The 14,089-nt window shown below is 48.4% G+C and overlaps 1 protein-coding gene across 1 annotated transcript in view; it reads left to right on the top strand.

The window, feature by feature from the left end:
* Positions 1–14,089, top strand: part of Nav2 (neuron navigator 2) — a 359,199-nt gene that overhangs the window by 96,078 nt on the left and 249,032 nt on the right. Inside the window, exon 2 of the mRNA XM_033764074.1 lies at positions 10,623–10,740. Coding sequence (XP_033619965.1) covers positions 10,623–10,740 — 118 coding nt within the window. The remainder of the gene's footprint in view (positions 1–10,622; positions 10,741–14,089) is intronic.

Below are 14,089 nucleotides of genomic sequence, written 5' to 3'. Positions count from 1 at the left end.
CCATGGTTCACTGCCTCTTACAGGTACCCAGCTGTGTGCCAGGCGGCTCTTTGCTACCCACTTTACCAACCTTTAGCTCACATATAGACACCATAGTCCTGGCTGTGGAGAGCAGGCTATTATCCTATTCCACAGGTGCACAAGCCGAGGCCCAGAAGGGGGTGGTTGCCCAAGGTGACAAAGCCTTGGCAGCCTCATTGTCCAAACAGGTGTAGAGTCTTTTAGATGTAATCTCTCACTCTGTGTACACAACTGTCCTATGATGAGGAAATGCGAGACTCAGAGAGGTTAAGCCACCCACCGGAGATCGCCCAGGACTCTCAGGCCTTGCCTGGGTATGATAAAGCCAGAAGTCCCGCAGTGGGTGCCCGGAGAGTCAATCACAGGGCCACTCAGAGGCTCTGGGGGAATCTCATCTTCTCCGCCTGCTGTGTGTAGTGGAGGCAGCTGCGGAGGCTTGGAGGACGGGGTGGAAATCTGAAGAGTTCAGTTGGCTCATCCAGAGGGACACCCGTGCTGTGGCCCAGCTTCTGTCCAGCCATGATTTTTCAGGGAGACCAAGAAACACTATTGCTACTGGGGCCTGGCTCCAGGGGAACTTCACTTTCTCTTGAATGTGTGGCTCTGGCATGTATTTGATATTTTTTTAATTAAATAAGTTTATTGGTACATTTTAGATGTACCTAATCATAGCGTTCATCACAGGGACTCTGAACCTGTACATAACATATCTTTTTTCTTCTTCCCAGCAGTTGGGATCGAACTCGAGACCTTTCACTTGCTAGGCAGGTGCTGTGCTGCTGAGCTAAAGCCCCGGCCCTTACATGATACAGCTTGATTCTTCTCATTTTTCCCATGCCTATTCCTTCCCTTCAACTCCTCTTCCCCTCCTTATTCACAAATTTCTGCTTTCATTTTATCCTTCTTTTCTCATTTTTTCCTGTTCTCTTCATTCCTTCCCCTCCGCCATCCCTTGTTCCTCTTCCATTTGCACCTTTTCTCCTTACTTTATAGTGCCTATTATACATGTTGGTCCTTCTGTGCACTTTGCTTCTCCCACCAGAGAAACAGTGTGATATTTACACATGTGTCCGATTTATTTCCCTTAAGAGTATGGTCTCAATGTGTGTCCATTTACCTAGACATTACTCAAGCTTATCCTTTATGGCTGAAAGGTACTCCATTGTATTAAAAAAAAAAAACCCCACGTCTTTATCCATTCATTGGTTGTTGGGAATTTGGGCTGTTTCCAAGATTTAGCTGTTACAAACTGTGTTGATAATTTATTTTATTGTATTGCTTGTGTGTGTGAGGGGGATACTGGAGATTTAACCCAGAGCCTTCTCACTCAGCTTCATCCTTTTTTATTTCTTCTTTTGAGACTGGGTCTCACTAAGTTATGCAGATTGGGCTCAACCCTTCAATCCTCCTGCCTCAGCCTCCCAGCTTGTGTTTTGTTTTGTTGAGACAGGATCTCGCCAAGTTGCCCAGGCTGGACTGGAACTTGCCATCTCCCTGCCTCAATCCTCCCCACACAGTGCTGGGATTACAGGTGTGAACCACCATTACCAAAAATTACCTGAACTTTTGCAGCCTGTTCTCAGCATGTGAAGTGTTGATGATCATTTATTCGCTGACTAGTGAGCACTTAATATGTGCCAGGCAGTGCTGTAGATATCTGGAGAAATTCAGTTAAGAACCCCCATTCCCCAGAGCACTGCAGTGGAGGGGAGATTGTTGAGGTCAGGCCCGTGAAGCACCCGTCTAGCAGGAGCACAGGGAGGCGGTGATCTGGTGAGGAAGTGGGTGGGGAAGTCCTTTGGATCCTGGGCATCGCCTGACCCAGGAGGGCAGTGAGAAGGGGAAGATCTTGGGCAATGAATGTGGGTTTCTCCAAGGTGTGGAAGAACCAGACACCCACACCCTCATTTTTAAGATACTATAGTTCCTCCCAGTACATTTAGCAGCCTGGGTTTTTTCTGAAGGCTCAGTTTCACAATCCTTGGAGTGGCCAAGCACACCCACCGGTGGCTTGATCAGCAGACAATGCCTCCCTGTATGCAGTGAGGCCATTCCCAGGCCCAGCCATCTGGGCTATTGCGTGGGGGCCCAGGCCAGCCTGGAAGGATGGGTGCCTTTCCCTGGAGCGTTTCCCTTCTCGGCTGCAGCCCCACAGCTCCAACTCCTGTTATAATGGCATTTTTACTTCTGTTATCCTAACACTCTTGTGAAATGATGTTTGCTTTGTGCTTGGGCGACATGGGAAAGCGTTGGCTCCCATGTCGAGTCTCTTAGTACTCGGGGACAAGTGACCAGCTCTGCTCCCAGGCACAGGAGGCCCTGAGTGGCCTTTGCGCAGTCAGCCCCTCTCAAGCCGTGTTCCCCACACTGCCTGGCTCGCGGCTCTGTTGTAGTACATGGCACGCGGGCCCAGCAGTACAGCACCATCCAGAGCCAGAGTCAGGCTCGGAGCCATGGGCTCTCATCCTGCAAGGCAGAAAGACCCTTCGCCTCTCAGCACCTTGGCTTCCTCATCTGTACCGTGGGGAAGTTGATGCCTTCCTCACAGGTGAGGTGGGGGCCAAAGGATCCATTGTCCTTAGTCCTCCTGGTAATTACAGCTCACAGACTCACCCCGTACTCGGTGCCAGGCCTTAGTAGATGATCTTGTGTTGGCCTCACAGCGCAGTGAATAGGTTGTTGATCCATTTTACAGATGAGGAAACTGAGGCTCAGTAGTTTAAATAACTTAAGTTCTCCATTGGAGTTTAAGTATGCCATTGTGTGCAAATACCACATTTTCTGTATCCATTCATCTGACGATGGGTATATAGGCCACTTCCAAGAGTTACTGTTATGAATTGCGTTGCTATAAACACAGGTATGCATGTATCACTGCACTGTGATGTCTTGAACTCTTTGTTGCTCCTGGAGTGCAACTTGGTGGTGGTTTCCTCTGGCTGGGGACGAGCTGAGAACCAAAAGCTCTGTGTACTGAAAAGACTGCAGCAAAACCCTTCTGTATCTGTGCTGTCCTTGAGGGCAGAATCCCACCAAGGCTCTCACTTGGAGATTATTTACTGTCTATCGATGATTTTGAAAGACTTTCGGGTACTTTTGTTTTGTCTTTTGAGCCAGGGTCACACACTATGCAGCTCAGACTGGCCTTGAACTTGTGATCCTTTTTCCCCAGCCTCCCAAGTTCTGGGGTTACAGATGTGTGCCACCATGGTGGGGAACTCTTGGATCTTTTAAGGAAGGTCCAGCAATTTGCCAGGCCCTTGGGGCATCCTCAGACACCGCACAACACTGGTGTTCAGAGCGCTCCCCCCGAGCTCACAAGAAAAAGAGAAGTTGTGTTCATTAAAAGCCAGGAGCGAAGAGCAAAATAAAAGATAGTTAACAGGGAGAATAGGGAGCATAGCTCTTTTGCAAATAGGAAGGGGACCAAGAGGTGGAAGGGAGAAGGGAGAAAAGGGAAAGGTAGGGGACATAACAAGGATTAAGATGTGTTTCGAGTACGTACCCACTCCCCGTGATGATTCTAATCATGGCGTGTGGCAAACATGTCCTACTAAACATAATTTAAAAGAAAAAAAAAGCTAGGGTCATGATTCTTTGTTCGGAAAAGGTTTCAATTGAATCGTTAAGAATGTGTGGCTTTCAACAGCCCAGAATGACTTATTCCTCCACGATGTCTGTAGCCCGGGGTTTAACTGGAGTATTCATAGCAGCCCTTTAATACCCTATACCAGGTGCGGTTCTAACCACTCACACATGCCTTCGGGTTTAGTGTGTGAGACACCTGTGTGTCCCTGGTGCTCAGAGGGGACATGGCTCTAAGAGGCTGAGTCAGAGCTCACGCCCTGTTCCAGGGTACAGCTGAGATGGCAGGCACTGCCTTTGCCGTGACTGTCGTGAGGAGTGACAAGGATACCGCCAGTGGCACATCAGCGGGAGGCAGTGATGCTCCACAGTATCACTGCCCTCCCTCTACTAGGAGGACACTGGGCACAACTGGGCTCTTCTCTGAGAAGTCAAGGAACGGAAGCAGGTCCGGCTTCCTTGACCTGGAGCCCAAGATTGGCTTCTGTGTGCTCCTGCTCTTTGTCCTGAGTGAGCTTTGCAATCCCAGGGCGGGCCTTTCATTGAGAGGAGCAGATATTAGACTCTGAGTGGGAGAGGGGAAGTATCGCCACGCATTTGGTGCTATAATCCCAGGTGGACATCAGGACATCTAGCTTTTTTTTTTTATATATATGAAAGAGAAATCAGAACTAAGCTGACTGCCTCTGGCTCACTCGTAGAAGTGGTGCTGAGTGTGGCTCTTGAATAGAGGCCAAATAGTAGCGTTCCCTTTGCAATCAGGATGCCAGAAGCAGCCTCAGAGGCCACATGGCAGGTTTTCTGCCTTCTCTGGTCGTCGGGTCTGCCTTTCCTTCCATGGGGTGCTGTTTGCTGTTTGTTTCTCCTGGAACTGCGATCCTGAAGCCAGCTGCCTTCAGGATTCAGCTGGCTCCCGCTCACCAGTTTGCATTTCTAGTTTGGTTGCTATGACTCCTTTTTAGTGCTCCTGGTACACTTATTTTGGGAGTTTTCTTGGGTCCCTGACTCAGACTGCTGCCCTCCCTTCACATGAGGGCTAATTGTAGCCTAAACTGAGCCTTGTTCTCAGTCCCCCTTGGTTTAACTCAGAACCGCTATTATCTGTTTTTGTTATCACAGCAAGTGTGTCCTGTCAAAATCTTGCCTTTTGGATTTCAACCTGTTTGACAGGGAATGATGTGCAGTGATAGCAAACAAATGCGCTCTGAAACTCTGTCGGGAAATCGAGTGAGTCAAAACGAATTCCCTCTTCTACTGCTCTGCCTGCCTTCCAGGTATCCCTGCAGGCCGAGGACAGCTGACCGCGCTGCACCCTCACTGAGCAACCCTGCAGCACAGAGGCCCTGGGGGTGGGAGAGGGGAGGGGCGCGCTGTGGGGTGCAGATGAGGGGATGGGCGAGGGGCAGGGGTGGCATCTCCTGCTGGGTACCCGTCGCGAGTGGGTACCCAGAGCCTTTCTCGGGAAGTGTCTTGGTGGTGCCTGGTGAGATCAGGGAGTTTTCTTCTTCACGATGAGGAGTTCTTTGTTCAGTTTCTACTGCAGATTCCCAGGTCTCCACCTAGGGTCAAACCCAGGCTCCAGGCTCCATGAATGGGCTCTCAAGAGAGAGCAACAGAAGACATCAAATGTCCAAGATTTAGAAAATGAGAGGCTTTGGAGAAATCTCTTCTGGATACCTGAGGCTTACAGGAAGCCCAGCCTGCTTATAGCCCTTGCTTACAATCTTTCAAACACACGTTGCTCCATTTTGGCTGAGTTGCTGAAACCAGTGGTGACTCTCTCTCTGATGTCTCAGGACACCGTGGGTTTGTTTTTCAAGGGTGCAGGGGAATGCTTTTCCTTGCACGGGCCAGCGCTAGGGATGGGGCTGAATTTATGTCTATGCTTATCATTGTTCCTGAGAACAGGTTTAAAAATATATTAGGGTGTTGTGATTCATGTCTTGAAAAAGTCAAGGGCTGGAGACAGGAGGGGGAGGAGACATCAGATAATTAATGATCCTTGGTAGATAGGCCCTGATTAATGGGCTTGATGCTCTGTAGCTGTTTATTTTCCTCACTTACACCTCTTCCCAATCAATACAATCTGGTTTGAGGATTCTCCAAGAGCCTCCCTTATTTAAGTTTCATATGTAATCAATTCCCCAGGATTTGCCCTGTTTATTGCTATTCTGCTCAGCCTGGCAACCTCTTACAATGCTCCTGCTGCATGCCAGCTTCCCCGGGAGGCGCTGCCAGGAGTGCAGACTTGGGCAAGGCCGGACTGCAGCCCACATGTGGCGGCGGGAATGGGAAAGTGCTGCCCGGCCTGAGTTCGCTACAAACTACATCACTGACGGCCAAAGATTCAGGAAACGACAGTGACTTTGGGGAGGTACAGACCTGGGACTGAGAAGGGGCAGGGGTAACTTGGGAGGAGGGGTGGCTTCTGTTCAGGGCCCAGAGGGTTGACTTTCCCAACTTTCCAGCACTTGCTGTGTGTATGCACGCTGTCCCATTACTCCTCAGAACCCAAGCCGGTAAACTTCCTGAGAAGAGCTAGGTAGGAAATATTTGCAAAATATCTGAGGTTTTGTGGGATGAAGGTCTCTGTCACAACTGCTCAACTTGGCTCTGGTGGAATAAAAGCAGCCAGAGACCACAAATGGCCGGGACTGAGTCCTGTGGAGGTTTACAAACACATGGGGTCAACTGGCATTAGCTCTGGTCACCATTTGCTGCCCCTACCTTATAATATATTTAATATAATCCCCATTGTTCAGGGTATAAAACTGAAGACTAGAAAGATTATTAGACGTTACCATGTCCGGGGCCAGACTGTGTTTTTCCCTCCCCCACACAGTGTCCATTGCAAGGGTCAGGTGCATTCTGGGAAAGAGTGGATGGAGGGGTCACCTTAAGTAACAGTGTAAAAAGTTTGCCTTTAATTCACCGGACAGTGGGAGCCATTGATAATTGTTTGAGCAGCAGTTAGATTAGAGCTGAGATCTGGGAAGATTTATTTGGCAGTGATAGATTAAAGTTGTTTTGTGTGTGTGTGTGTGTGTGTGTGTCTGTGTGAGAGAGAGAGAGAGAGAAATTGTTGTTTTTCTTAGTTTTAGTTTTAGTTTTAGTTTTGTTTTGTTTTTGAGACATGGTTTCTCTATGCAGTTCAGACTGGCTTTGAATTCACTAACCCAGTCTGGTCGTGAACTTGAGGGGATTCTCTTGCCTCAGCCTAAAGTGCTGAGATTACAAGTGTGCAGCACCACACCCAGCTGGTCAATTAAAGTTGAGAAAGGAGTTCTTATTTCAGAGAAGAGAGGGTCATTTTGGCCAGAGTCATTTCTGGTTAGTATAGCCTTTGAAAGTTCACTGTGTTCCGAATACCTGTTTGGCATTACCGTGGTTCCATATGTGTGTGTGCACACGTTTCTGTGTGTGTGCCTGTGTGTGTGTGAGTGTATACATACCTGCTGAAAGACTTAACCTGCTCCCAGCTGTGTTGTGCAGGCCCACAGAGAGAGCTAGTTGTAGAGACTGCACATCTGTTTGAAAAATCCTTTACTTCCTCGGAAGGGAGAGGGCTGGACCCTCATCAGAACCCTTGTCCAGCTCTGCTCCCACTCGGCTCTGTTCCTGGTGCACATGGCTCTAAACTTTGGGGTGTTTCGTGGTTCCATGTGGCAGGCGAGATCCCTCTGGGGTTTGGGAGAATAGTGTGGACGCATTCCCTTCAGGCTGGCAAGCCGAATCCTTGCTCTGCCTGGCCAGTTTCCGGCCTGCTTTTCTTTTACACTCTGCCATGCTCTGTGATTCCAAGTGGAGGATATTCCAGACTCTTGACATTTTGCCGCAAGCAGGAGAAGAAATCCTTGAGTCATTCGTGTCCTGGGTATTCAGGGTAAAGGCTGTGTGGCAGGTTTTATTATGGCCCATGTAATGATGCTGATGCTAACATTTCTAATGTTAGCACTTAATTGCTGAACCTTAGCATGTGCCAGGGTTCTGTGCTCTTTCTGTCCATGAGCTCATTTCATCTTCATGACAGCCCAGTGATGTAGGCTTTGTCATCACCATCTTGCAAATGAGGGCACCTTGGCCAAAGGGCAGAGAGACAACTGGCAAGCAGTAGAGCAGCCCAGAGTCAAAGCAAGTTCAGAGTCCTCCTCTTTGTCATTCTCCTGCTCTGTGTCTGCTCCCTGAGGCCTGACGTGGGCCACACCAGGAGTTCCACAGTTCCTCCCTGAGTCTCACCACCACCCTCGAAGGTAGGCCTCTTCGTGCTCATTTTACGGGCAAAAGAAAAAAGAACAAAGCCCAGAAGAGTTGGGGACTTATCCAGGGCATTCACTGAACTAGGTTTGGGTTTTGATGTTTTAATTTTAATTCTTTTAGTGAGAATACAGTGGAATAGAAGCATGAGCTTCCAGACAGTAGGGGGATGTCCTGGGTGGGTGGGTGCATGACCTGACTAACATTGGTTCTTTCTTCTGAGAGGCAGTGTTGCAGAGCATCTAAGGGGTTCTGGGATAAGTCATTCTGGGGTTGCCACTTACTAAGAACTTGGACAAGTTGTTTTGCATCTCTACATCTCCGCTTTCTCCTCTGAAAAGGGGACACAATCATAGTAGCGTAGAAAGAGGATTAAAGAAGTGATATATGTAAAATGGTTAGGCTAGCTCTTGGTATGCAGGAGGTACGCATGTTCACGGGTATTTATCAAGGCCCTGCTCTGAATAAATCACTTTTCTCCAAATTTGTAGTATCACTCAACCCTCTTAATAGTTGACAAGTAAATAGTGTTGATTTCATTTTATAGATAAGAAAAGGGCCTCATGAGTTTTAGTAGCTTGCCTGAGGCCATCCCTGCCTTCATTCTCAGGTATTGTTTTAATCACTGTCTTCATTGTTGAGACCCCATACCCAACAGCCAAAAGTTAAAGAAGGAGAGATTTATTTTGGCTCATGGTTACAGCCCATGGTTGGCTGGCTCCAAAAACAAACACAACAGAGGGGCACAGTAGGAGGAAAGCCGTTCATGTCATGCATAAAGGAAGCAGAAGGGAGGTCAAGGAAGATGCTGGGGAGGGAGCTAATTCCTTCTGGGTCATATCCACAGTGACCCACCTCTTCCAACCAGACTCCATAACAGCAAGTCAGGCGTAGGCCCCCATAATCCAATCACCTTCTCAAAGCTCCACGTTTGGAAAAAAAACAAAAAACTCCACGTTTCAGCAGGGATAAACCACACCAAGCACACATTGAGAACCTCTAATGTGCTTGTCCCATTATAGGTACTTGAACAAAACAGACCCAAATCCCTATCCTTATGGGGCCTGCAGAACTGGGGCTTGAACCTGGTTCTGCCTCTTTTCCTTTGAATATTTTCCTCCTTTTCTCTCTCCCTCTCTTCATAATTTCATTTAGTGACTGTTTAAATTTCAGGTTGGCCATTTGTAGCTATCTGGGTGGCATTCCACTTCCTTAGCTGCCTCTGTGCCTATCAAATTGCAAATGACCTGATTTGCTAGATTTTTGATCTCTGACATCAGAGGAGCCTGATGTAGATTCAAGGACCAGACAGATACCTGGGGCCGAGATGTGGAACAGGACCCAGCCATGAGTGCGTCTTCCTATAGCGGGACTCTGCAGAGCTTTCAGATGGGGTTGAGGGTGTGGACAGGAGCTCTCAGTTGTGCCTCTCAGCTAGAATGTGCAACTTTGCCTTGTCTCTTCTTGGGGTACCTACCCAGAAGGAGTAGACAGAGATACTACCTCCCAGAAAGACCTGGCTCCTGGCCCTACTGCAGGAGCCTTGAGGGGCAGCACCCCATTGTATGAGATCACCTTGAGGAAGAAGGGACGGAGGGGGAGAGCTGGGGAGAGAAGTGTGCCCTGGTCTGTGAGTCATGTGGATACGCAGAACGAGTGCCTCACTGTTTTTTTGTTTTTGTTTTTTTTGGTACCCGTGATCGTGATCGAACTCACTGTTTTGATGTAGGCAGCAAGTGGGTTGCTGTGTGGAACTACTGCTTCTCACCCTTTGATGGTGGCGGTTCTGTTTTCTAGCAGTGATTTGTTCCTATCACTGGTCATATGTCCCTATGCACACCCCCACCTCCTCTGTGAGCCCCGAAATCTACACGTGGAACAGCTTTCAAAATCAACAGGAGGTGTTCCGCTCTGTTCTGTCTGTGGCTTTGGCTGCTGGGGAGAAAGTTTTCAGGCCAAGGTTTTCTTGTGCTCCTTGGTCTGCTTGGAAACAAATCTTCCTTTACTCTCATGATTTTGTGACCAAGAAGAGCAGTCTAACATGTTCCCCAGGGGATGTGCTCTACTGATTGTACAGGTGACCCAGCTTTTGTTTGCTGAGATGCTGTGTACATGGATGTTATGTTTAAAGATGTGGAATTTGCTGGATTTTGTTCACAGAAGCCCAGCAGAAGAAAGGATGCCTGGCCTTTGAATTAAACTGATTAGATTTGAGATTAAGGTGTGGCCATCAATAACTCCACTCATGTAGGAGTAATTGAAGGTGCTCTGTGTTTCCCTAGCTGGCTTCTTTGCAAGGCATCCAGGCTCCTGAGAACTTGGCTGGCTCAATAGCCCTCCTTATGCTGAAAGGCTCATAAAAAGATGCCTGTTGGGTGGTAACCTCCCCATATGGTTTCCCCATAAAGAGAAAAAGATGAGAAGGGGTGGAGGAGACTTTGCCTGTGTTTAGAGCTGCAGCCTCTCCAAGCCGGCTGGGGCAGACTGTTTAGTTCCTTGTCTCCTGTCCCTTTCAGGCCCTGCATGTTTTGAAGCTTTCTTTAGCTTTTCCCCAGCATTGACGGCTGCTCTCTCAATAGGCGGCAGCCCAGCCATGGTGAGCTGAATGCCCGGTCTGCACAATACCCTGAATTGTAATGGTGGCGGCCGGTCCTCCAAAGCTCCCTGTGGCTGCTGCTCCCAAGCCCTGGCCCAGCAGCTGCCTCAGACCCCGAGATGGACTCTGGCTGGATTCCTGAAGTCTTTGCTTTGCTTTCTTACAGATCTACACAGACTGGGCCAATCACTATCTAGCCAAATCCGGCCACAAACGTCTCATCAAGGATCTCCAGCAAGATGTGACTGATGGTGTCCTCCTGGCCCAGATCATCCAGGTCGTGGGTAAGAGTGCATTCTCACTGGGGACCGATAAGTCACAGCAGAGATAGCCAGGGTGTTTCATGGGCAAGGAGAGGACCCTGAAGTCCCAAAGGAGACCAAGTGTTTCTGTCCCATATGTGGGCAGCCATTTGTGTGGGGACAGTTTGCTTTACCAGTTGGGATCATTGATCCAGCAATCCTACCATGGTCCTCTTAGAGGAAAGCCTGCCTGGGGCCAAAGAAAATGTCTATGATTTGGGGGTGGCATGCTCTGACCCTTATTGCCTCCTACTATCTTTCTGGTTCCTTCTTTTTTCTCTGCTGATGGTACTTTTTTGTGTGAATGCCTAGAAACATTGAGAGAGAGAGAGCGAGAGAGAGAGAGCGAGCGAGAGAGAGAGAGAGAGAGAGAGAGAGAGAGAAAGAGAGAGCGGGGGAGATGGAGACGGAGACAGATACAGAGAGAGAGAGAGAAGAGACAGAGAGAGACGGAAGCCAACATAGGGCTGGTTTAATCTTGCTGATTCTTTGTCTGCGAGATCAAAGGCTAGAAATACAGACAGGGTTGGTTGGTTCTGGTTTTACTACTAGGGGAAGGGGATTTGAGTGTGAGATTTTTAATGCCTCAGCCCAGATCTGACATTAGAGGGCTCCTCCTGGGCAAGCAGGTGGGTGGGAGCTGGCTACAGCTTGGGCCTGAAGGGACACAGCCCTGGTCCTGCCTGAGAGCTCAGAGCAGATGAGGAGGAGGGAGGTCAGTTAGACAGCATTAGACTGACTATTGTCAGCGACAGCATACTCATGTGGCCAAGGCACAGGGAAAGTTTGGAAACTCTAGCCCCTCTGGCATGGGCTGTTGTGGAGAAGTCGCCTGTCCTTCAAGTGTGATCAGGAGCCTTTGCAGTTTTTGCGATGGCAGGCTCATGAAATTCAAGTTAGCTATCAAAAACACAATATGTTGGAAACTCTGCTGTGTTCCTGGATAGCACTGGGTAGCAGCTGCCTCGGAAGGTATGTGCGGAAGGATGAGGAGGTTTCAGTATCTGTGTCAGTGCTGTGATAGATTAGTCATGTCTGCCATGGCTGCTCTGGAAATTTACTGAACACAATCCTATCACTGCTCAAGGGGATGTTTTGCTACATCTGTTCAGACGAGAGCCTCTCCCTAAGCAGGGGCTCCCCAAAGCCAAGTTACTGACTTATGCTTCCAGAGACTTAGGATGGTGCTAGTTGTGTATCCCTTATTCAAAATGCTTGGGAGCAAAAGCGTTTTTATTCACAAAGTGTATTGGAAAGCTGTGTTCTAGTCCTATAACTTTTTCCTAAGTAAGTTGGATTACTTCAGAGTACGAGGTTTAAATAAAAATGTGACAGCGAAGGCCAACAAAACCTGCAGGTAGCAAGGTAGGCCCTGCTAAGGGACAGCCCCCTTCAAGGCAGAAGCATCATGCACTGTGGTCAGGGCCTCGTGCTGTGCACATCCCCATGATGGACCATGGAGTGGGAAGGGGATGCAGGGGAGTTTACTCTTCAGTAAAGAGCTTGCCAAGTCCCCATATGTCCAGGGCACCCTCCGGCTGGCTCTCCTAGAGGGTGGAGCTGTCTTTTCTGCGGTGGCTCTTTGTCCATAGGTGGGAAATGGGCCTTTCAGTGCTGTTTTTTGGGGCAAGTCCTTTGGGCAGGAGAGCTGTGTTTCTGCATTCAGCCTCTTGTCACTGTGATTATCTTCCTGAGACGTAAGCCAGCCCATTACAGTGCCATCCCCATGAGTTATCAGGCAAGTTCTCAAGGCCAGGATCTGCAGTGTGAAGGCAGCGGACCCCTTCTGTTCACAGTGGTGTCACTCAGCGAAGATGCCGGAAGGGGGTGGAGGGAGAGAAGGAAGAAATGGAAGAGAGAAGAGAAGAGGAGAGGGAGAGGGAAGGAAGCAAATGAAAGAGTAGGAGTGGGAGAGGAAGTGGGGCGGGAGACTTTACCTTAACTCGCGGGACCATACCTTCTCTCATCAGTGACCTGCCACCACTGTGTGACCTTCAGTAAGTCGTTCATCCTCTCCCCATTGGCAGGCCAGCCAACAGCCAGGGACAATGACAAGGTAGATACACAGGCCATTAAAATGCTCCTTGTCCTTTGAGGGAGATCTTTGGAAAAGTAATGAGATTGATGCCGCTGTTTGTGTTTAAGAAGTGCGCTGATGCTTTCGGTCCCTAACTTGTCACCTTGGGTGCAGACAGCTCACTGCATTAGCAGGCTAAGAATGTCTTAACAGTGCTTGGGTAAATTGCCATTTGCTCTTGAGATGCCAGTTTTAATCACAATTGAAGACTCTGGGGACAGATGACTTTGCTCCTTTGATTATCTGCTTTTGGGGTTCAGCCAAAGACCCACCACGCCGAGTTTAAAAATTTGGCTTTGCAGATCCAGCTCTTCACTTTTATCAACAGAATCAGAGCTGCTGTGAACGCTGTAAGTATTTATGGCAACCAGAGGAATTCTTGGGAATTTAAGTAAAGGAGCAAGCATTTAAATTCTATGAAATAGGAATCAAAGAGGCTGGGATTTATCTTGCATTTTTAGTAAGCATTTTCGTTTGCATCTGTTTGACCCATTGGATTCCCCTCTTCCCATGATCCTTCTGTAGTGGCCATAAGTAGGCTCTACCATTTTGGTTTATTTTGGCTGTGGTAAAGTGGCAGCATCGGGCTGCGATGTTTGGATTCACAGAGCGCCCTGACTGGATCTGGGTGACAGGCCATTAAAAGGAATTGGGAGAATAATTAGACCGAGCCCTTTAGTTTCATTTATCCAGATGGCACATGAAGAATCTTTACAATTTCCCAAATGACTTCTTAGGATAACGGCTCTCCATCCTTCACCGCAGGGAGCACTTATGACCCAGTGCTGAACTAGGTACTGATCCGAAACCAGCGGCTTATGGCTCTGACTGCGATGCATCTCTAATTGAAAGCTACCTCGATACCTTATCACCCACTTGTTTGTTCTCTGTAGTGTTGTGTTGTGCCTGCTGTAATTTCCCACGGATGAAGGAATGCTCTTTGTCAAGGGTATTCATTTTTTTTGTGCCTCTAGTATATATATACCATTTATCATTATAGCTGTCTCAAAATAGGCCCTAAGCCCAGATTCGTTGAAATGTTCAGAATATTCCTTCCGTAGTTCCAGTCACCAAGCCTCTATTGAGTGGCTAGGGTGCTGGGCTCAGGCTTAAGCTCTAAAATTAAAGTACAAAACCAAGCAGACAAAAATCTCAGTTCTTGTGGAGTTTACGTGCTGGTAGTGCGTTCTGAGAAATTGTATTAAGGCCAAATGCCCAATGGGTTCTCCCTCCCTCCTCCCTCCCTCCTCCCTC

This window comes from Fukomys damarensis, unplaced genomic scaffold (assembly GCF_012274545.1).
Source record: "Fukomys damarensis isolate Sample0158 unplaced genomic scaffold, DMR_v1.0_HiC HiC_scaffold_16, whole genome shotgun sequence".
NCBI lineage: Eukaryota > Metazoa > Chordata > Mammalia > Rodentia > Bathyergidae > Fukomys > Fukomys damarensis.
This window is presented reverse-complemented; position numbering and strand designations above follow the sequence as displayed.